This window comes from Diadema antillarum, unplaced genomic scaffold (assembly GCF_040938485.1).
Source record: "Diadema antillarum isolate AM-2024a unplaced genomic scaffold, OU_Dant_1.0 scf00000099, whole genome shotgun sequence".
Lineage (NCBI taxonomy): Eukaryota > Metazoa > Echinodermata > Echinoidea > Diadematoida > Diadematidae > Diadema > Diadema antillarum.
In genome coordinates, this window is record NW_027270988.1 from 3762090 (window position 1) to 3779629 (window position 17540).

The window sequence follows — 17540 nt, forward strand, 5'->3', positions numbered from 1 at the left end:
CTCTCTCTCACTTTCTCTGATTCTCATATAGGTCAGTATAAAATAGTAGTGTGCTAAAGTAGAATGAATCTTATGTGACAAGACCATCCTATGGAGTACACAAGCATTCCTAAAATTAAGAAAGTTTGAGAATAATGGTTATTGATAAGGGGTTTATAGCTAACAAAGACGACATACCTACTTTCCCGTACAAGCAATGTAGTAACTTATGGTCGCCATTTTTTTTTCTGTGATAGGACGCAGCGTATAGAGATTGGGAGAATTACCTTTTACTGATTAGTTTGCGCGTTCACTATTGTGATATACTTGTAACAAATTGTATACGTAACAAATGTAGTTTTACATAGAATAGATATATGACATAAATGGAGGAAAATGAGAGTAAAATGTTTAAATGCTCACGAGACGATAATAAAATACGCTGGATATCAAGTGGGGGTTTTTTTTCGAGAAAATGCTAAAGAGTAGGAAATACGATGTTTAATTTCGTGAACTCAGTGGCTCAAGTTTTAAAGTTTTGATACTTCATCTAGATCCGTGTCGCATAGCACTACAAACATGTAGAAAAATACTCATACATATTACATAGTGCCTATCGCCACTTGACCACCAAACCAGCACGCTGGTTGCTTCTATCGCTAACTCACATTTCAAAACTATTTTGAAACACTAAAGATTGGGCTTTGTTTCATCTGCAAATGCTAAATAGTGCCTTTAACCGTCACTGTTTTTGTTGAGTTTTTTTTTCCTTTATTATTTTATCCTGGAATTTGTCCATCCGCAAGGCAAACCATTGTTGATGTACTTTCTCCAAATCTACACATACAGGATGGACAGACGTTGTGCAGATTATTTTGTCGGAGCCGTCCCTAGGACCACTGGATGAAGAGATACAAGAGCAAAGAAATAATATATGATGGGGAAAAAAGCAAATTATGAAGGAATTTTCTTTACAGTAATCCCGTTATAACGAACCCGGTCATAGCGAAATTCCGGTTACAACGAAGTAAACATTTGGTCCACAATGTTATCCATTCTGTTCTTTTTTATTGTTTATTACTTTGTTTGGTTGTAACGAAATTTCGAAAAGACGAAAGTAAACTGCTGGTCCCGAGGACTTCGTTATAACGGGAGTTCACTGTAATGATTTCCCAAAATGGAAACAATTGATTTGCATTTTGTAGGTAAAAATAAATGGTCATAGTAGTGCAACGCCAACAGCAGTAGAAGAAAATGAAATTTTGAATTTAGTTTCGAAACTATGTTGTAGATAACTTTGATGAATAAAGTACAATTATCTTTTCAGATCTGTAGCGGTTTGACCAAAATCTCTTAAAGGATAAAAACATGTGTGGAATGTCGACGTTACGGATTTTCTGTGCAAGGGTTCACTATAAGGTTCACTGTGTCTGTTGAGGTAACCATTGTTGTCATTATTATTATTATCATCATCATCATCATCATTATCATTCCTGGAATTTGCCTATCCGCACGGCAAAACATACATCCTCACAACCTATCGCATTCAGGTTGGGAGGGGAAAAGACATTACATTTTCATTTGTGCGATCGCTGCCGCACGATTTTTAAATAAGTCGATCGTGGTCGTGATTTTTACAAATTTCAGGATTAGTAAGATCGCAAGATAATTTCAGAAGATTATAATACTGCAAACAGCACCTTTTTGATTAAGTTATTAATCAAGTTACAATTTGATGAACAGCTAAATATGGAGTTTTCTTTCTTTTTTTCTTTTCTCTTTTAGTGTACACGTTTCCATTTTTTTTTACTTGATTTCAAGCTGTCGTGATCTTCTATCGTATTTTGTATTCATGTTCGTTTCTATCCAATTATTAATGGTTTTGAATGAAGACACATATTTACATCGTGATATTTGTTGAAGGATCATTTTCAAAAAGCCTACTTTTTGCTTCTCATCATTCCCCACTCTCATATTTGATACCATGCATTTTTGTTTGTGTGTCTGTTTGTTTGTTTTGCATGCAAACTCTGTAAACAAATTATAATAGTGAAATATATGAAATGAAACAAACGAAGTATTCATGTCCTTGCAATATTTCATAGGTTTTGTAGGCTACTTATACGCATTTCGGATACTGCAGTTGCTAACTTGCTAGAAAACATGCAATAACCTTAAAGGTACTCTTTATTCGCTAGAGATGTATTAGTGATATTTTATGTTTTTTTTTTTTTTTTTTTGTCGGTAGGCAATGCAGTGGTATAGGTACTGAAATCATTACTTTAATTCGCAGTACCGTATGTCCAAGAAAAAAAAAATACAACGGGACCCTCCGCAATCATATCTTTAAAGGCATCGAATCAATCCAATTACAAATTCAGGGTACGAAACTAAAACTCATTGCCCACATCTTACAGAAAACCCCATTCGATTTGCTTCAGTGGTCAAAGAGAAATGAGGAATTTTGTAGAGGATGTCAAGAATCTCTTCCCTCCAAGTTGTATTGTATTCTCACACAAAAGCATCGAAGTGCTAAACTTGGAAGAATCCGACTCATGAAATGCTTTACAACTTTCCACATTTCTCTGTGACAGCTTAACCAAATCCTCTATCACAAACATAATAGCACACACACAAACAAACAAAAGCAAACACACACACACACTAAGACAGAGACGTAATGGTTAAACCTAAAACAATAGTCACTCGTGGATATCGTGATGAAGTGACTATCATGATAGTTCCTATGTGTGCATTGATTGTTCATGGGCACCAAAAAAAAAAAACAACAACAACAAGCAAACAAAGTAACAAACAGGCACAAAGTTCTACAAACAGTCCTGAATCCCACAGGGTGAATTAATTTGGGAAGCCAACCTGTTTCACTACACCTCATTACAGCTGAAATCCTGTGGTTCGAGATCCTTGGGAGGCTGCATCCATGTTCGGTACCAGATTTGCATTTCGCATTGGTATGTGGCCTGGTTGTAGAGTGGGAAAACAACGATAATGGTTAATATACACGAAAAAAAAGTCAATATACAAAATAACTTTGAGATAAAACACTGACACTAAAAGTCTGTATAAAGTGATGAAATAAAGAAATATTTGAAATAAAAGGAGATATGTAAAACGGAAGTAGCCTATCCACCTCACCCCAACCCATCCCCCGAAAAAAGTGCATTTATGTGTTAATAATGAGAATAAAATCCATTCAATTTAACTTTTAATAGTCCATCGCGAGTTTACCCAGGCAGTTCACGATCAGGCGCCTGCCATTATATAGCGTCAGACCATGCAGGGTCAGTTGTCCGTGGTTAACCCACTAGACCGACTACCATGTGTGATAACAACCCATTGATCCTACTGTACAGCCCATGAGTTCGACACTACGCAACTAGTACGCCCATGAGATCGACCGACACTGGGTAAAATTAGCCCAAGAGTTCGACAGATACAGCACGGAGTTTAATGCATTGGTCTCGTGGGTCTTGTTTGCTAAACTCATGGGCTGTAATCATGATTCGTGGGCTGCATAAAACTTGTCGGCTGTATGACTCGTGGATGTGGGAAAGACGAAGGAAGCGAGGTGTCTACAAGGTAGCACAAACCCCAAGCACTTTCTGATCTGGAGATTCTTCCGTCTGAAACATCTAGCAAACGGGAGATTCCAAATTGATGTGCGCGAAGCGCGAAATTCCTTGCGGCCGGGGTCCAGTCTAGGGTTCTAGATGCTCTCTCGCTTATTTTTCAACTGACGATATAGCAATAAGTAAGAAATCCTTTCCAACGGGAGACATAGAGTCAGGGCGGGAGAAATCAAATCTCAAACGGGAGAACGGGAGATTGTGCAAAAATGGGCTTTCGGCGGGAGATCTCCCGTCGAAAGCGAGAGAGTTGGAGTTCTGGAGGGGGGGGGGGGGGGGCGGTGGACAATGTAGCTCCATGATATAGATTATAATAATTAGCATGGGGCAGTGCGTGCGCGCTGCCTCACCTCCCTCATGCTAGACGGGGATGCCTTGTCTCTTATGTGTTGTTAGGCACATTGCTACTTTAGTCAGTTGAAACAGCCAGATTAATTCGTAGAGGGAAGAGATCACTCTTCGTTCACGATCCATACTCATAAATAGCTAATGCATGTCTCACTAGCAATGCCCGTGTGTAGTGTTGCCCATACAATCAGTGCACCATTGGTTTCTTCGTAATGCAATATGATCATTACATTTCCGGACTTGAACATAGATGTCGCTGTTCAGCATTTCTTAAAGGGGCATAGTCCCGGTAGTGTAGAGGGCGCTGTTGATGATACTGCCGATCACCGTTAGCATTGATACGAAGATTACCGAAGTTGAGCTGTCATCAAGAGTAAAGTGCGTAGGTGTTGCTAAGTAACGTTACCTTCGTTGTCTTCTCTGCGCATCGCGCAGTCTGTAGTAATGCCATGCAGGGTGCGTGCATATGTGCTTGTTATTATGACATCACAAAAGAAGTTTGCTAAAGCTGTCATCCCCCTCAGCCGAATCATGAGCCGAACTGTGATCCGACCACTGACTACAGTGAATCGGACTTCTTCCGACGCGGGGAAGCGGGCCAAAGCGTAAGCGCTATGAAGAGGAGTCGATAGCGTACGCATTTGACGGGACCATGCACTTTTAATGGATTGATATCTGCTTCAAGATACTACACCTTTGCTGTGGTTTATTCATGGCCCCGATTTCAACCAAGTTAGCAATTCATAGAAAATGAATAAATAACATTAAAACATCTGTCAGCTGGATCACGTTGTAGTGTGTGTGTGTGCGTGTGTGTGTGTGTGTGTGTGTGTGTGTGTGTCTGTGTAGGGGGTTGGTAAAGGGGTTGGTCGGGTGAAAGCATCCCCTCCAAATCTCATCTAATAGTAGAGTCAATAATTTGACTAAAGCATGAAACTTTCACCAGTGTTAGTACATGTAATAAGATTCATTCTAAGATCGGGAGGTAAGTCTGAATTGACCTCTGATGACCTCCGAAGTTCAATGACCTCAAAATTTGATGAAAATAGATATCTTGTGTCATTGATGAATGTTAAAATGGTAATGATGTACTAAAAACTCATTTTTAGTTACAGTGGAATTGTCTTCATGTTCCATAGAACCCTGCCAGGTTTCTACCTTTGACCTCTGATGACTTCCAGAGGTCAATGACCTCAAATCATCAGAATATTGACATTTTGTCATTGATTAATGATAAACACGGCAATGATGTACTAAAACCATGTTTGTTTGTTTGTTTGTTTGTTTGTTTGTTTTACAGTGGAATTGCCTCAATGTTCCATCGATCCTTGACAGGTTTCTACCTTTAACTTCTGTTGATCTCCAGAGGTCAATGACCTCAAATTATCGGAATTTTGATATTTGGTGCAATTGGTTGATGATAAACATGATAACAATGTCTTAAAAATTCATTTGTGTTACAACTGAATCACTTATCTATTCCTCAGATCAAGGGAAATTATTCATATGTCTCTGCCTTTGACCTCCGAGGACTGTGACAGGTCAGAATATTGATATTTGACGTACATTCAGCGGTTAACTGTATACCTGGTGTGTAATCACGCTTTATGTTATTAGCATTTATGCTACAATAGAAGTGTCTTCTCATACCCTGGCCAGCATACAACGGCTGGCGGGGATCCCCCTCAAGCGGTCGAAACACAATGAAAATGAAAACAAAAGCGCTCACCCTAGCATCATGGAATGTGAGAACTCTACTTGACACGAAAGCAAACAGGCCAGAGAGACGCACTGCGCTGGTCGACAGAGAACTGGCTCGCTACAATGTTGACATAGCTGCTCTTAGCGAAACACGGTTAGCAGGGAGAGGTCAGCTAACTGAAATTGGTGGTGGCTACACATTCTTCTGGAGTGGACGTAGCAGTAAAGAGAGAAGAGAGGCTGGTGTTGGATTTGCTGTCAAATCCATCCACGTGCAGAAACTAGCAAGCATCCCAGTGGGACTCAATGACCGTCTGATGTCAATGCATCTCCCACTTGGAAAGAAGACAAGTGCAAACATCATTAGTGCCTATGCTCCGACCATGACAAACCCTTATGAGATCAAGGACAAATTTTATGAGGAACTTGATTCTCTCATCGCTTCTTCAAAATCTGAGAGGCTCATCATCCTTGGTGATTTCAATGCTCGAGTAGGGGCCGACTATCATGCCTGGCACAATGTAGTGGGAAAACATGGCATTGGAAACTGTAACAGTAACGGGCACCTCCTCCTCAGAATTTGCTCCTCTCATAACCTAGTAATCACCAACACCATGTTTCGACTACCGACTCGAAACAAGACTTCATGGATGCATCCTCGTTCGAAGCATTAGCATCTTATTGACTATGTGATCGTCAGGGCGAGGGACAGGCAGGACGTGAGAGTGACTAAGGCCATGTGTGGTGCTGACTGCTGGACGGATCATCGCCTGATCATCTCAAAGATGAACCTCCTAATCCAGCCCAAGAGAAGGCCACAGGGCCAGAAAGTAAAAAAGAGACTGAATGTCAACAATCTCAAAGACCCCGAGAAACTGCAAGACTTCCAAGAACACATGTATAACCACCGAGCAGACCTTCAGCTAAACCAGTCTAGCATCGAGGATCAGTGGACAACCTTTAGGGATGCTGTTCACTCTGTCGCCCTTGAATGCCTTGGTCCAGCCACTAGGTACCATCAAGACTGGTTTGATGAAAACGACACAGAAATTCAGGAGCTCTTAGATACAAATCACAACCTTCTACGTCTACATCAGAGTGATCCTTCCAGCATATGGCAAAGAAGGCTGCATTCACCAAGGCTCGCAGCAAGGTCCAAGCAAAACTACGCCACATGAAAGACTCCTGGCTTAGTGACAAGGCTGATGAGATCCAAAGCTTTGCCGACAGAAACGACATGAAGAACTTCTATGATGCCCTGAAAGCAGTCTATGGGCCAAAACCGTCCGGATCATCCCCGATTCTCAGTGCCGATGGTTCTACGCTGCTCACAGAGAAGAAGCTGATTCTAGAAAGATGGGCTGAACACTAAATCGACCAGCCCAGATCAACAATGAAGCCATCAATCGCCTCCCCCAGGTGCCCATAAATCACAAGCTTGATGTGTCACCTTCAAAGAAGGAAATCGACACAGCCATCACACAGCTGTCTAGTGGGAAGCCCCAGGCTCTGATTCCATCCCTGCTGAAGTGTACAAAAAGGGTGGCCAACTCACTCTCATTAAGTTCACCAAGCTGTACCAGTCCATGTGGAGCAAAGAACAGTACCACAAGAATTCAGAGATGCTACAGTTGTTCACATCTACAAACGGAAAGGAAATCGCCAGGCTTGTGACAACCATCGAGGCATCTTCCTCCTTTCTATAGCAGGCAAGATCCTGGCTCGAGTCCTCCTCAATCGTTTACTGGAACATCTGGAGCAGGGTCATCTCCCTGAAAGTCAATGCGGCTTCCGTGCAGGTCGTGGGACCACTGAAATGATATTTGCTGCCCGCCAGCTTCAGGAGAAGTGCATTGAGCAGCATCGTGACCTATACACAATCTTTGTCGATCTGACCAAGGCCTTCGACACGGTTAGTCGTGAGGGAAAATTATGGGAAAGTTTGGCTGCCACGGAAGTTCATCACAATTGTCCGCCAGTTTCACGATGGGATGACTGCAAAAGTTCTTGATAATGGTGAACCCTCCAATGCCTTTCCAGTGACAAATGGAGTCAAGCAGGGTTGTGTCCTGGCCCCGACACTATTCAGCATGACGTTCTCGGCGATGCTCTCAGACGCCTTTAAAGACTGCGAACCTGGCATCAACATTAGGTACAGGTCGGATGGAAAGCTCTTTAATCATAGGCGCTTGAAGGCCATCACGAAGGTGAAGGAGACCGTCATCAGAGACTTCTTGTTTGCCGACGACTGTGCACTCAATGCCAATGGTGAGAACGAGATGCAGATGCAGATGGACAGATTCTCCTCAGCCTGTGACAACTTCGGCCTTACCATCAGCACCAAGAAGACTGAGGTGATGTTCCAACTAGCTCCAGGGAACCAGTACCATAAACCACAAATCCAGGTGAACGGACAGACTCTCCAGGCAGCAAAGACCATCACCTATCTGGGAAGCACCCTCTCCAACTGAGTCACAATTGATGCTGAGCTCAAAAACAGGATCTCTAATGCCAGCAGTGCTTTTGGGAGACTCAGAAAAAAAAAATGTTTGGGAGAGGAGAGGGATCAGCCTTTCAACAAAGCTGAAAGTCTACTGGGCAGTTGTCCTCACCACGCTTCTCTATGGCTGCGAAACTTGGACTTTGTACCGCAGACATGAGAGGCAAATCAACCACTTCCATATGCGATGCCTCCGCAACCTCCTTCGCATCCGCTGGGAGGATAAAGTTCCGGACGCAGAGGTACTGAAGCGGGCAGGCATCCCTAGCATCATTGCAAAAATCCGCAAGGCCCAGGTGAGATGGGCAGGCCACGTCACCCGCATGTCTGACGACCGCATCCCGAAAAAGCTCTTCTATGGAGAACTCGCTGATGGGAAGCGCAAGGTGGGAAGACAAAAGAAGCGCTTCAGAGACAACCTGAAGTTCTACCTAAAAAAAAAAAAAAAAAAAAAAAAAAAAAAATCTTTGAAAATATCGAATCATTCTAAATGTGACCGTGCACCTCAAAACGAATATAAAGTCGCGCACACTGATTTTGCGTGAGGACTGAAAATAAGTGAAGTGGGTCAACCTAGCCGAACTTGACTTTTTCATATTTTCTGAAAGAGCGGGTCTTCTTTTACATTATGCTAAAATTTGGTATCATAAAACGGGCAGGAAAGTGTGTGTTTTTTTTTGCCAGTTTATCTCGAACATTTTTGGTAGAATAGTGTGATTAGGAGTGTCTTTAGAATCCCTTTTTCATTTCTGAAAAACCTTGTCCACACTCTTCACTTTCAACTCCAATAACTTTTGAAAGGATAGTGCTACTGCTTTGAAAGTTGGCATTAATTATGGACAGAATGCGTTAATGAGGCATGCCTAATTTCGGTTTAATCTGATAATCCCTTCATTGTTGTTACTCTGGTGGTTTACTTCCTGTTTTTTGTCCTATTCATCGCACAGCCAGCACGGTTTGGTAAAGATTAAGCGCTTGGATAGACGCTGTACTTCAGAGCCTCTTTTCTCAGTTCACACTTTTCCTGAGTTTGTGCTTTCTTTCCAATATTTAGATAGGTTAGGAGAGTCCATTTGATTTGAGTTATACATCATTTTAAAGCTTAAAGTCTGCTCTTTCAGAATATGGTCTGAACTAAAAATCCATGTCTGGCGACTTTTTGTTTGTTTTGAGGTGCAGGGTCACAAATACAAATTCAGGGTATGAAACTGTAACTCATAGCCCACATCTTACAGGAAACCCCATTCGATTTGCTTCAGTGGTCAAAGAGAAATGAGGAATTTTGTAGAGGATGTCAGGAATCTCTTCCCTCCAATTAAGTTCTGTCTATTGTATTCACACACAAGATCATCGAAGTGCTAAACTTGGAAGAATCAAACTCATGACATGTTTTAAAACAATCCACATTTCTCTGTGACCGCTTAACCAAATCGAATGGGGTTTACTTCAACATAAAGCTAAAATTTCAAATTTTAAGACCCTGGAGTAGCATTTAGACAATTTAATCATATTGGGTGTTATCAATGCGAATATCTGATTATAATTTTTACATACTGTATAATATTTATGTTTGGGTTAGTTATGCAGCCTAGCTTGCATGAAATTATGAGCAACATTATCAAATTTGCACTGGACAAAATTTGTACGCTTAATCATGGAAAGTGGGGAGAGGAGTACCATATTTTGGGTTGATGCTTAATAGTATATTGTGAACAGGCATATGGCAAAGTCCTTTGAACTGGATGAAAGGGTGAAAGATGTTAACCAGAACCTCATCAGGTGTACGTCACAAGTCAAACAACTCAAGAGTAGTACAACCCATGAGTTACGCAGCTCACGAGTCGTACATCCTGTGACCTAAACACTAGATGAACAAGGTCCATGAGCTCGACATCAACTATAATAGGCCCACAAGCTGTGCGGTCCGCGAGCTCGACACTCGAGGAAAACTTGGCACACGGTATGAGATTAATGTATGCATTTCAGAGAGCTTAATCTATTCAGTGTATAAGTCTTGTGGACCCCCCCCCCCCCCCCCCAATGTGTCGGGCTCTTATTGGCCTGGTTTGCCTAAACTTAGTGTCAAGCTCATGGGCAATGCTACCTGGTTTCGAGTTCGTTGGCTGTATGGTTCCGATGAATGACTCATGGTCCTGGAGCATACAGTGACGTTATGGACCATCTGGAAAACGACATACCAATCCTACTGTGAGGCCTAACATGCATTCCACATGAAGTAATCCTGTGTCTTGCTATTGTCATCCACTTAAGTTTAGGTCATTAAGTCAGGCAACTTGGGGCATTTTTCAATGACATCTTTAGGTAACTCACTTCCAAATAGGAGTGGAACTACTATTTGCTCTTATTGTCTTCTTTATACTCGATACTCCTTAACAATTGGGCCTGGCCAAAAGTTATGCCCCCATGCCCAAATATTGCTTGTTTCCAATATGGCCGCCATCCGGTTTGCATCCAATGTGTGAATCAGGGTAATATGGCAGCGGGTAATATCATCCGGTTAAAACTCTCTGCCAGCAAGTGATGATTTAGTGTAACCTCCCGCTGAAATTGGTCTAGATGTATACCCTCGATCTCTTTCAAGACAGGGCAGCATCTGCGTCTTCAGAGAAGCACGCGATTTAAGAGCTTACATTGCACGGATCGGCAGGTGCACAGCCACTGTATGCGATCATCGGAGTCTTCCATAGGTAATATCTAAACAGTTGGGTGAAGGCAAGGTTGTCTCTATGATTGGTGCATTGCGCATGGAGTACAGGATGCACGAGATGATAAGAAAGCTTCTTTTGACTCGCCGGATAGGCTACAATCCTTTCTCAGGCAAAGGTTCTGAATTATCGGATCGTGCTCAGTCTGCACACAGTGAGCTGAACACCATATCAAGTATACGCGTGCAATGATTGTGTGTAATGATATAGGAAAATGCATGGAGAAATCAAAATACATAAATTATGTACATGTTTATGTTTTTAATGTGGAATCAGTTCCCGTCTGTTGTCTTCATCAATCTTGCAATGTTGTTATTTATTATTTTCCCTCTCCATCACGAGTATAATATGGAACGAGTTAATTATTTCACGTGAAGTTGCTGTGATGTCGGAAAATGCAGGGCTTTATTGCGGGTGGCCTATTGCAGGTGGCCTTCGATTTGTTTTTCACATTATATTGACATGTTTAACAGACTGTAACTCACCAAAATGCCTCTTGAAATGTTTTGAAAAACTTCTGCTTGATTTCACACGAGCGGATGATAATGTCTTTCTGCTATTATCGTGTGTGAAACAAAGTATTGTTTCTCTTCAAAAGATAGCGTGCCAATTAATCTGTAATTACTGTTGGTGCTCTATATAAGACATTCCAACCCACCTCCAGCCTAGACATCCATAGGGGGCGTTGTGGTGTAGAGCGGGATCTGAACATCTATCATACAGCGAGACTTCTCTTTTCTTTTCTTTTTTCTTTTCTTTTCCCCACTAACAATGTGAAACAAAGTATTGTTTCTCTTCAAAAGATAGCGTGCCAATTAATCTGTACTAAGGCTGGTGCTCTAAACAAAACATTCCAACCCACCTCCAGCTTAGATATCCGTAGGCGTTGTGGTGTAGACATGGTACACACTAAGAAAAAATGATTCATTCTTGCACCTTTTAAGGGTGCAAAGTGATGTCACACTGGTGGCTCCCTATGGGTGTTATCTTGCACCCTCAAGAAATTGGTGCAAAAGTAGCACCATGATGCAATGGTATAATTTTGCACCCTGTGGGTGCACCTTTGCCCCTCCATAGAGGGTGCAACATTGCACACTTTATTGAGGGTGCGAAGTTCTTCCCTTGGGTGCATATTTCCACCCACACTAAGTGGTGCTAAGTTTCACCCTTTTCTTGAGGGTGCATCTTTCCACCCACACTAATTGGTGCCGAGTTGCACCTTTCTTGAGGGTGCGATCTTTCTCCCTTTAATTTTCGGCGCAACTTTGCACCCTCCCTTGCCTCTACTTTTGGTGCAACTTTACACCTTTCGTGAGGATGCAAAGAAGCACCCTAAGTTCCAAGATTGTAGCCTCTCTTGAGGGTGCGATTTTGTGCCATATATATAGGTATAATGTTGCACCTATGTGGTGCTTATTTGATCCATGACTGCAGCAAAATTGCTTCTTTAAAGGAGCCAGTCAGCGTCACTGTCTACGCCTTTAGAGGCGCAATGTTGCCCAGTATAACCTCAAGTGCACCTTGAGGTTACTGGGCAATATTGCGTCTCTAGAGGAACAGGCAGTGACACTGATTGGCTCCTTTAAAGAAGCAATTTTGCAGCAGTTATGGATGAAATAAGCACCACATATTTGCAACATATACCTATAAGGTAAATATACTTAACATCACATAACAGGGTACAATTTGGTTACTGAACTACTTTAAACCTTGAATAGTGCGAACTAATGCAAGCCTGTTTGCTCAGTATATCAAACTTATGCTGTTGTTGCACTCTGCAAAGTAAATAAGATTGGTGTAATTTGGATCCTGTGAATCATGAAATGTGTGTGTGGAATTTGTGAGTTTTGAAATGTTAATGTAGAAGTTAACTTATAGGTGTGTTTGAATGACATAAACCAAATATTTACCCAATTACCTTCCCAATGAGGTGAGCACTATCACTATCTAACAAACAAACCCTCTAGGCAAGAGCATACATCTGCATGAAGGAAGAGGTAAAAATATGATATACATTTGTCTGGATACGTTTTATTCAAAACGTACTTGAATACGTACTTATTCACATAATCTATAAGAATAAGATATGCTTTTTACCAGTACACAAAGCCTCAAAAAACAAGAGCATGCTACGTACATTTCTAAAGTATGCACCATATCTATAAAAAAATGTAAGAGGATTTAACAAGTTGTTTGTATGTATTTAAACGAATAGGCCTACATATTTCCATGCGTACAATATTCATGTAACAGTGACGTCATCATGAATCATCAAAAAGATATGTTTCCAGCATAGACATGAATTTATCTAAAATTTAAAACATGTCTTACAATTAGGAGTTTGTTTTATAATGACGATGCCAATTGTCTTAAAGTCCTTATCACGACATGTCTTGGTGTTCACACTTATTCAAATCATGAGATTCTTGGCACTTAGATTACGACTACAATTTATTATGGTTTAGATACTTAACTGACATACGCATACCATATACAGGTATACGGGCATTTCGATGAAAACATCTAAATACAAGGTATAATTATAATATGAAAATCGAACTTGATACCAGCCCTTATGGGCTACCAATGGGGACTAGGCAGAATCGCAGTTATCATGGTTATGTATTCAGATTTTGTTTTGGGTGATACACGCATTCCGACTGATTTGGGATCAATTCGAGTCCCTCGAGCTGAGATTCCGGAACTGCAATGAGCAAATCATCATAATGACTAACAAAGTGACTGAGAATAATACATGCACCAGTTTCTTCGTTGTTCTATACATAGAAAGTTGTTACGTTTTCCAATCCTCTGTAGGCACACAGGGATTTGCAGATCACCTTTGGCTATAACGCCATGGTCGCGTGCAAAATGATTGCAGCTTATCTAACTTGTAGTTTCCGAATAGGGGACTACCGTACTTTTACATATTAATCGGATGATAGACCCCGTCAAAGAGTAAATTGCAGATATCGTATACCATTGTCAAATCCACTTAAGCATTACCAAATCATGGAGTATAAGAATAATCTTATGTTATTTCCTTGAAACGGCTGCATTTGTATGAGCGGGAACAGTTTGGCATCATACACGACTAAATGCATGTATTATACAAGGTTTCAGGACACTTTGAACCGTGTCCCCCCCCCCCAAAAAAAAAACAAACAACACAACAACAACAACAACAAAACAAAACAAAACAAAACAAAACAACAACAACTAGTGAAACGTTGTATACCCTAGGCCCATTAATGTATGATCTTTGACCTTTGAATACATTGCCCATATTTTTCAACGAATAGGCATCTGGATGCAACGTAGGTATATATAAAATGATTTTTTTTTTAAAGGAAAATACATTTAACCACTTCAGAAATAACTATGGAACAAATAGCATAATATTGACACATTCCCTTATTCCTAAATGACGTGACAGAAAACTTTCCTCACCGAGATCATTCTGTCGTTATTCAAGTACAAGACATTGACACGGTGATTGATGATTATATACCTAGTTCGATTAAAAGTATACATGGAGTCATTGCAAAAGTATTTAATGAATAGCATGCTTCAGAACTACATCATTGTCATTTATTCTATGACGCTAATAATAGAGTAATTGTTCCGCCATACTGCCTGGCAGGTTGTAGTCCTCCTACGACGTTTGTTCAGCAAATAAGGCACGAAATAAAATTTTGCGAATTTTACACGCTGTTGCCAAAGTATCTAATCTTCTTTACCACTATTCTCAGACATAAGGTATGCTGATGCTGTATGAATTAGAAACGGAAGCTTCACAAATATTCACCATCTAACAAGGTAAAAGCGAAGTGATGTCTTGCCCACATATCGAATTTGTGATTACACTGATTTTCAAATGTAAGCTCATTGACATTTTGACTGTTGACAGAGTCGGACTTCACCAATATCAACACTTGACAGCCATCTTTAGATGATCTGAGGAGTGAATTTGGTGGTCATATAGCTCAAAAGTGTGGAAAGTTATTAAAAGAACACACAATACTATGTCGACAGTGCTTACAAGGTGAGATACAAAGAAAGAGCACGAAATGACATTGTAGAATTTGACAATGACCTACAATATTTGACCTTGAACGCTGGCACCCACAAGGTGGTAGAAGTAACTTCGTCCAATCGTACATACATATGCAAAGTTTCATTTGGATACCTCAAACAGTACTTAAAGGGGAATGAAACCCAAATGTACCCGTGGATTGGAGCAATATCCTAAGAACACATAAGTGAACATGGAAAATCGTATGATCCAGTGGAAGTTATGGATTTTTTGAAGTTTCAGTGTCACTTTCATGTAGATATGGAAACGTATAATGAAGAAAATATCAAGGGAATTCCATAAAATCTGATTCTAAATGAAAAGTACAAATTGCCTCCACTTATTTGTCGTTGCCATAATGTTAAGGGTAATATTACCCCCCCCCCCTCCCCTTTCTGGAAGAAGTAAATCAAGTGCTCCTTTTGTAATGCTAGAAACGTGAAACTGTGCCTATTTTCTTTACATTTCTTTATATAATTTTCCATGGTTGACGTCAAAGATGTAGCTTTCTCATCTCGTAATGGCGGCACTGAAACTCTAAATATATGTGTATATATAGCTCTTCAACGGATTTTCCGATATTCCTCAATTTGTGACGATGTGTTCAACTGCTAAAGTAATCTCCCTGCACTAACTTGTCCACTTGTACTTTTCGTTTCGTTTCCCTTCGTGATACAACGTTGCCATAATCGATAACAGACTGATGTACGAACGGAGGGACAAGCTGAACAACATCATTTCTCTGGTGACAATTCCTTGTAAAAGTATACACCATGAAAACTTTAGGCTGGTAAACTATATCAAGACAATTATTGAACAATATTGTTAATGAAATGCCGTAGGTTTTTCTTCGTGATAGTTGCCTGTTCAGATCAAGGCTTGCAATGTACTGCTGAAGTATGCATTGGGTGTTTCTGCCTTGTCTGGGATACTGAAAGCCACAGAACACAGAAGGCCGGAAACATTGTAGCGAAGGAAGACACGATTGTATACAGGAATTCGGGCAGATTTCACAACCATCCAGCCAGATAGTGATGTCACTAGTGCGCAGCATTCACCGTGAAGATTGTGGGATTTAGTCCTGCCAGGTTCTGAAAGAGATTTTGGCATGAATAAATAATGACTGAATAAAATTTCGAAGGAAATAGGTCGTTTACACTACGCAGTTTTGTTGCTTACATAAACTAACAGGTTGCAACTATGACCATTGACCAGAAAATGGAAAATTAAATTGATTGCATAGATCTACTTCAGGTTTCTAACGTCTTTTGCTGAAATAATGAGAAATGGTTTTGAAATAGCTGCGATATCCAAAACAGAGCAATAATAATATAATATAGGACTCACTTTTTATCACGACCGCTGCGTTTTATTTTGTTTTTGGATAGCTCATCCATTTCAAAACCAATTTTCATCAAATAATCTTTAGAATTCCTCGTAGAATGGCATACTCTCTATATTTCATAAGTAGGTTCTTGTTATATCACAAAAAGTTAAAAGCCCAAATCCTCACCTCCACCAATACTATACCATCCCTTTAAGCTTTGATATTGGTTTCTAAACAAATCCGGTCGGATAGATTTATTTCAGCTCTTTGTCATAATAAGTAGAACATGATAATGTTGCAAAGAAATATTCCTCTTATATTTCTAGTCACAAAGCAGATGTAATTCCCGTCTCCCATAAAAAAATAAAAGTGCAGCACTTACTTTGTCACAGAACATACAGCATGTCCTCTCCAGGCAGACGGGGAATTAGGAGACAGCATGCCGACATCACTAAGTTAGAGCTGAAAAAAAAAATAGATGTGGAATAGCCTGAGTAAAGTCATCTTGAAAAGAAAGATGTGGCGAATTTGGACTGAGATGAAAATACACACCTTTTATGTAGGCCTGCATACATTTATGACATAGGGCATATTCAAATATTCCCACATTTTTCCTGACCAACTCAAAGTCTTCATAACATAAAATAACAAAGTAAGACAACATCAAATTACATGCCAATTTACCATCAGTTTGCTGTATATTTTACACAGTTAGGAAAGGAGTAAGACTTATAGACCTCAGCCATTCAGCCGTTGCTGAGCTTGCCACAGATGATGGTCCGGGTGCTGGCCATGGCAATGGGTGTAATGATGCCCATTATGGTTGACACCTCTAATCCTGCTACCACACACACACACACAAAGTGAAAATATAGCCCCCTCTACTTATTCATAACATTGATTTGATTTACTTTGATAATACTGGTTACAGAAAAGAAGATTACCCCCCCCCCCAAAAAAAAAATAATAATAATAATGATAATAAATAAAATAAAATAACATAAATAATAAATACATAAATAAAAGTGGAAAAAAATGAAGATTCTTGCGGGGTAGAGATGCTGCCTGTATGAGTTACAATCCATAGTGGAGTTTTCAGGAAAAAGTCCAAAGAAAAAAAACTGAGAAGACGTAGAACGGAAAAGGCAAGAATGAATGATCGCAATGGTCCACTTGAGTAACATATCTCTCGATTATAGATGGTATCAAAAATTGCACTATAGTCTTATCAAATTTT

At 40.3% G+C, this 17540-nt stretch overlaps 1 protein-coding gene across 1 annotated transcript in view; it reads right to left on the bottom strand.

The window, feature by feature from the left end:
* Positions 1-508: 508 nt before the first annotated feature.
* The window catches only part of LOC139718708 (uncharacterized), a 32172-nt gene continuing 15140 nt past the window's right edge, over positions 509-17540 (bottom strand). The window contains exons 3-4 of the mRNA XM_071630169.1: positions 2857-2960; positions 509-878 (exon numbers count right to left, since the gene is read on the bottom strand). Of these exons, the coding sequence (XP_071486270.1) occupies positions 2865-2960 (96 nt within the window). The 3' untranslated portion in view covers positions 509-878; positions 2857-2864. The remainder of the gene's footprint in view (positions 879-2856; positions 2961-17540) is intronic.